Below are 7,022 nucleotides of genomic sequence, written 5' to 3'. Positions count from 1 at the left end.
GTTTTGAAGGAGCCGACCTTGGGATGATGTAGTGACGAGGGGGGAGGGGGGAAGACCGTTGGAACCCACATCAAGCACCTAGGCTACCTGACCGCTACTACCCCGTCTGTTTCATTCCTTGCTGTAGCGCCTTTCCAACTCTCTCCCCATCCCATCCCATCCCATCCCATCCCATCCCATCCCATCCCATCCCATCCCATCCCATCCCATCCCATCCCATCCCATCCCATCCCATCCCATCCCATCCCATCCCATCCCATCCCATCCCATCCCATCCCATCCCATCCCATCCCATCCCATCCCATCCCATCCCGCCCCAGCCCACCTCCAGCGGCTTGGCCATGAAGTACCCCAGCACCGCCCGCAGCACCGCCTGGTGCCCCACCACCACAATACACTCCTTCTCCCGCTCCATCTCGATGATGACGGGCTCCAGCCGCTGAATCACGTCTAGATAGGACTCACCCGCGGGGTAACTGGGAAGGGGGAGGAGTGCCGTACAGTGCCGTACACAGTACGGTGAGAAAATAGGACATAATTACGTGGAAGGGAAGGAAAAGCAATACAGGAAGAAAAGGAACAGAAAAGTGCGCTTTCAAGCGTTGCTCAAGGGGGTGGTGGTAGTGGTGATGGGGGAGGGGAAGACGTACATACATGCAAACGAAGTAATAAAGAAGCGATAAGGCCCTTCACATGTTTACTTCACGGGAGGTTGATGGAGACCTCTCCTCACTGCGACGCAACTGCTACAACTGCTGCTACCACTGCGGCTACCACTGGCAGTAGCACACATAAGTCGCCACACCGCCTCCGCCTCCACCCAGCCACCCACCGGTATCGCAGTTTGTCTTTCTGCCGCGCTGCAAACTCCTCGGGGAAGCGTTGTTCGATTTCCTCGTAGGTCAGCCCGTCACATGCGCCTGTGTGCGTGTGTATGTGTGTATGTGTATGTGCATGGGAAGGCCGGGGCGGGGGGGAAGGCCGGGGATAAGGCCAGGGGGGAGAGAGGGGGAGAGATCAAACGGTGCAACGAAGCAAAAGGGGGGGGGTTAACTGCATCGACTCATGTCCATGTCACTGCTGGGGGGGGTGTCAGTGGCGGCGGAAAGGGACACGAAATACTCTATGGCAAATGTCGATTACCCCATGTCGTACTTCCTCAGTCGTACCTCCCCTCTTTCCCCCCCGGCCCCCAAACCTACTACTTCCCCCCACACGCACCCGCCTGGATCTCGTCTAGCGCCTTCCACCGAAGTTTCGGGAAGGGCAGGTATCGCGCAGTCTGTATTGTACGACACAATGTGGAGGTCCACACCGACACGGGCACGCAGGTTTGGTCGTCCTCGTGCTGCGTCGTGCGGGGCAAGTGGGGGGACGGGGAGGGGGAGGGGGAGGGGAGGGAGGGGGAGCTTGGGTTCGTGCTTGGGTATGTCATAGCACGCATGGAGAGAAGGGTGAGGAGGGGGCTGGCATGACACCAAGGCCGTGTTACGAGGAAGAGGTAGAGGGATGTTAAAACCAGCAAAGCGCCACGGACCCCCCCCGGGTCCTGTTACTGATGTCACCATTTCCTGGGGTATATGGTGCCAGTCGAGTCACTTTCCAACACAGCCGCCCGGAAGGGACGCGGCTGGGTCCCACCACTGTGGCCAGCCCAGCCCCTTACTCCGAGACGAATGTGGCCTGATCCCTTCGTGAAGCTCGTGAAAACCTTTGAGCTGCATTTTCAGTGTTCCCCTCACCTCACACACACACACACACACATACCACACACACGCACCCTTCCATCCTGATCAACTAAACGTGCCAGCTCCTGGTTCTTTCCCCCACATACACATACACACACACGCGCACATCTCCCTCCCCCTCCCCCCCCTCCCCCTCACCAGGGGCAATCGGTCGAGCAGCATCTCCGGCAGGCACCTGGCGTACACCTCGCCGGCGGGGGACAGCGGCGAGTTGCCCCCGATGCGGTGCTTCAGGTTGTACTCCGACTCGCCTAAATGTGCGGGGAAGGGGGAGGGGGAGAGGGAGGGGAAGGGGGGGGGATTCTGCCGGGGTGCGAGGTCATAGGACTGTGTGTTTGTGTGTACAGCAAGAAAGAATGTGTGAAGTGAGATGCCGTGGGGTGGAGGCGGGGGACCGCGGCCGTTGGGGAAGGACATATCGACCCCTCCCTCCGCTTAACACAAGAGTCCGAAAGCAAGCTGACTCGTCCACAACTCGTGAACCTGCCCCACAGCCTGACCTGGGTCAATGGGGGCTGCAATGTGTGTGTGTGTGTCTCTCTGTCTGTCTGTCTGTCTGTCTGTCTGTCTGTCTGCAAGTATGTACGTATGCTACTTGGACAGCAGCTCCCGCCTTCCAATCCCCCCCATCCCCTCCACCCCCCACTAATAACTCGCCATGACGGGTCAGCCAGATACGACGGGCCTGCGCCATGCCCGCCTTGCACACCTGGGGGCGCCAGGACCAGGACCAGGAGGGGGAGGGGGAGGGAGCAGGGGGAGGGGAGGAACGATGTCGTACTACTGTTGTTTGGTTGTGGGTCAGGGTCGGACGGGCTCCAGGGAGGAGGACTACCCAATACACATTGCCCCACCCCGTGCCATACTGTGTCATCATGTGTATGCCGTACATCCGTATATTGCCCCCCTCAACCCTGCACGGCCTAATCCCCAACCCTGAACCCCCGCAACTCTACAACACGGCTGCAACCCAATACACATGTCACACATTTTACACGCGCGCACGTGTCCAGATGCCGTACACACGCACCTGCATGAGGAAGAACACAATTTTGCCGGGCAGGTAGCCACTGATCCGGTTCAGGTCCATGTGCCCGCGACCCGTCACCCTGGGGACGCAGTTGGGGGTTTGGGGGGGGGATACGGGGGGTTTGGGGGTTTGGAGCCAAACACGCCAAACAAAGAGGAAAGGACCCCAACTGCCGAACCCCCCCCCGGTCCTTTTGAATTTCAAAAACTGCTAGATTCCAAACGATGACGTAACCGGTAACTGCCGGCAGGTGAGCTGAACTACAAGAGCTCCCCCGTCCCGTTTCATGAGCCCAGTCTCACGGAAGGGAGTTAGAACTTCTTCGACCGTCTCCCCGCCGCTATCCAAGAATTCCTCTTCAGCGGTCCAGGTAGGCTCTCCCCCTCCCCCTAAATCCCCCCGCCTCGCCGCCACCAGGTCCCCCCGCCGCCGCGCACATGTCAATGAGCTTGATGTAGTGCAGATTGCGGTCGTTTATGGGTTCGTACACCTCCTCGTACTTGTGAATGCGCTCCTTGAAGTCGGAGAGGGACTGTTGAAGGAATACACACACATATACATACATACACACACATGCCGTGATCAGAATTCCGTTACTTGTGGTTCAAATTAGTTTGGTGAAATGCTATAACGAGAGTCCTCCCGAGCGTACTCATTAGGGGTATATTGAGTTTACGAAGACCGACCCATGCCCTCCGGTTCTATTATATCCAAGGTTGCAATAGGCGGGCGGTGGCCCAAATGCTTCACAAATGCACAAATTACAAGCTCCCGAAAAAAGCCGCCACAGCCGACGCAGCCGACGCACACAAAAAAAATACTTCAACACATACATACAAACATGCACAAAGATACGCACTTCCCCCCCCACACACACCTGCTGCATGTCCATGCCCCGGTAGTCGGGACTGTACTGCATCTTGAAGCGGTAGTTCTGTTCTAGGACCTGTCGTACACAGTACACCACGTTCGGAGGATATTACGACGGGATCCAACAGCAGCGGCAGCGTTGCCGATATTGGCAGCAACCCGCCGTCGGGCAAAGGGCTCTAGCAGTGATGCTGCACCGCAGTTCGGTGTTGATTTCCATGTGTGTGTCTGTACGTCTGTGTGTGTGTACGTGTGCGTATTTTGTGCCGTGCGCATACCCGAATCCGTCTGCGTCCGTTTCCCCCCCCCTGGGGCTGCAGTGAAGGACTCCTCAAATCAAGACCTCCTCACCACCAACACACACACACACACACATCCACACCCACCTTTTCATCGGTGCAAATGGACTCGATGAACAGGTACTGGAACCGGCCATGAAAATGTTTAATCTGCGGACCGGAGGGTTGTGTACGGCACACCGGCAGCAGCATCAGTAGTAGCACTGACAGCATCCGCAGAAAAAAAAGAGGTGACTTGGTGAAAAATACTGTGTTTCGGTGTAGCTGCTCAATCCGCTAATAAGCCACGATCCCCAAAAGAAACCTCAACCAGACGCACACACATAGGCCCCACTCGCCCCCAGCCCAAGGTTTATCCTTTTTTCCCCCTGTCTACTGCTAGGCCTGAGAGCTCTCCCTCCCTCCGCGCCCCCAATCCACCTCTTGCACCCCCCTCCCCCTCCCCCTCCCCCCAAATCTACACACGGGTCCAGGTCCAGGACGCACCAGCAGCTTCCGGCGCTCCACTGTGGTGTTGGTCGCGTCGAAAATGGCCACCTGCCCAATCTCTGCGCGAGGACATCCACCACCACCACCCGAAAAGCCGCGAGTTAGGGCAAAGCTCTTTGCAAAAGCCGCAGCCTTAGGCAACAACATCAACATTTCACTGAATAAATTAAAATTCTAAATTTAATTTTAATTCTTACGATATATATTTTTATTGATCTTAATGGGCTATCAGCGGTTATGGGACCTGGGTGTGGCGGCGGACTCTTGGGGGGGGCGCTGCAGCCTGACATTGGAGCGAGAGGGGCGGGAGGGGCGGCGGTGGGCGGCGGAGGGCACCGGGGGCAAGACGAACCACGAACGAGTGAAGCTGCTGCCAGGGCAAGAGTGTACCAGACGTAGAACTGACCGAAGGGCGCCACCGAGGACCTGGCGGCCGCACCTGAGTAGAGGTACGCCTTCAGGTGATCCAGCGCCGCATACAACGCGCGATTGCGGGCCTCTATCCCCGCCTGCAAGGGTGGTAAGGTGGTGCAGAGCCCCGGAGGGGGCCCCCAAGGGAAGGGGTAGAACGTCAGACAATGGCTTCTAAACCCGCCGTTCCCCAACACCACAGACCGAATGATCAGACTCTATAACGGACAGAGGGGAAAAGCGAACATAAAGACATAAGCACCTTAGCAAAGGGAAAGGGAAACAAACATGGTCACTCGTGCACGCTTAGACAGCGGCCCTTAGCGCCTCGCTGCCGCGAACCAGAGCGCTAAGGGCCGAATCAACAGCTCCTCCTCCTCCCCCCCTAGGTCGCGAAATCCTGTGAAGCCGTGTGTCCCAGGCAGCTCCTGATGGCGCCAAATGACGACCACGTCGTCAAAACCCCCTTCCGGAAAGCCCACTTGGAAAGCACTCTGCCATTTACGGGGAAGCGTACATCTCCCACACCCATCTACGCCACATCATCGCATTCCTCCGCGCTGTGTTTTTCCACATTCGTCGGCCTTACCGGAGCTTCTTTCCCGGCCTAACCGAATAACGACCCGACCCACCCACCGAATTGTGGGCGTCAAAAAAGTCGGCGTTCTGCACCTCGTGATCGCCCTTCTGCAGGCGGCGGTAGCTCCCCACGTTGAAGTGCCGCGTGTGGTGGCCCAACCTGACTTAGGCAGGGCAGCGGAATGAGGGAGTGCGAGGACGGGCACACTGGAGGTGTGGGGAGTGCTGGCATGCCATCGTAGCGGGTGATACGATCCAGTGAAGGGGCTGCCAGGGCGCGGGAGGGGGGGAGAGATGAGGGCGCTACTGGAGCATGAAGAACGGGGTTGGCTGCGAGCTGGCTTTGAAGGGGCCCGGCCCAGAGTGATCTAGCACAGCCGGTACGCTGAGGCGCGTTGGTGAAGGCCGAAGGGGAAGAAGTGGCGCTGGGATGGGGGGGGAAAGACGAACCACACGCGATTGAAGCTGCTGGGGGGGGGGGTAGCTGGATGGGGGGGGGTAGCCGAAGCCAAATGGGGAGGTAGTGCGAAACGGGCCTCTGCGGTGCGGGGTGCGGATGGAGGGCAACTAGGCAGCAATTGGCAGGCTCTGGAAGCGGGATAGGGGGTTTGCTGCCCTGGCCCGCGTAACGCACACTCAGGATGCAAGCTTACCAGTTCAGGTAACATTTGATTTTGTTGCACAAGAATGTCTTGCCTCTCCCGGGCAGTCCGACAAGTATGATGACATACTTGGTACGGTGGGGAACTTTCGGCGGCTTGAGAAGGATGGCAGCTGTAGAACGGTTGCAAGGCACAGGGTTTCGTGAACGTGTCACATGCGAAAGAAACCATGTGTCGATATGATTTAAAGTTGCACGCTGTACGCACCCTTGTTTGTGGAGTCCTCGCTATGCCGGTCGTCCTCATTTATGTCACCATCCGTTAGCTCCAACGCCTCGGGCCCTATAGATATATCCTTAAAAGTTACCGTTGCACTATGAATCCTGCCAAGTGGTGTTGATGCCTCATTCACTGGGGACTGGGTGCCGTCTAGCTTAGGCCTTTGGAAGCCCAAAGAACTGCGGGAACGCCATATCTCATACATGATTCACTTTAGAGCTCGGTAACGCGCCCGAAATTTTACAAATCATTAACAGTTTGCAGGCATCCGAAAGAAGCTTCCGTTTAGAAACGCTTGGAAGAGGTCGTAAGAGTGAAAAACGCAGGCAGTTATGCAGTCTTATAAAGATTTAAATATGTCCTCTCGCTCACATCAATCAATAGAAGTTACGGAATAAGCGGACTTCGACAGTTTGGCGTACACAGTTGCTACCGAATCTTTATGACGAGTGATGCAGAGAACACACTCAATCGTTTAGGCTTGACGCGCCTTGAACTTATTTCAACGCACCTTTACCTGCGCTGCTGTGTCACCGCCAATGCGCGCCGCGGAGAGCAGGTGTATCCTACACCGTGGTCAAGGGAACCGGTATAAGTTCCAAGAGAACTGTAAATTTCAAGGTTAAGCATTCTTTGAAATTATGAGGCCGCACACGCACCGCCTCTTGAAGAGTTCTTAACCTTCAGTTGAACTGATTCCCACGGTTACCAAGAA

The 7,022-nt window shown here is 56.8% G+C and overlaps 1 protein-coding gene across 1 annotated transcript; it reads right to left on the bottom strand.

The window, feature by feature from the left end:
- Positions 1 to 334: 334 nt before the first annotated feature.
- Positions 335 to 6,153, bottom strand: VOLCADRAFT_30993 (uncharacterized protein; the record flags this gene model as incomplete). Its single annotated transcript, XM_002952122.1, has 12 exons — positions 335 to 476; positions 833 to 920; positions 1,222 to 1,342; positions 1,887 to 2,051; positions 2,779 to 2,857; positions 3,216 to 3,310; positions 3,656 to 3,724; positions 4,035 to 4,097; positions 4,434 to 4,495; positions 4,876 to 4,945; positions 5,484 to 5,586; positions 6,080 to 6,153. Coding segments are annotated over 12 exons (1,131 nt in total), but the record flags the coding sequence as incomplete, so codon positions are not given.
- Between the last annotated feature and the right edge of the window lie 869 nt (positions 6,154 to 7,022).

Source organism: Volvox carteri (assembly GCF_000143455.1).
Source record: "Volvox carteri f. nagariensis unplaced genomic scaffold VOLCAscaffold_28, whole genome shotgun sequence".
Classification (NCBI taxonomy): domain Eukaryota; kingdom Viridiplantae; phylum Chlorophyta; class Chlorophyceae; order Chlamydomonadales; family Volvocaceae; genus Volvox; species Volvox carteri.
The sequence above is the reverse complement of the archived record's forward strand: the minus strand, read 5'-3'. Positions and strand labels throughout refer to the sequence as shown.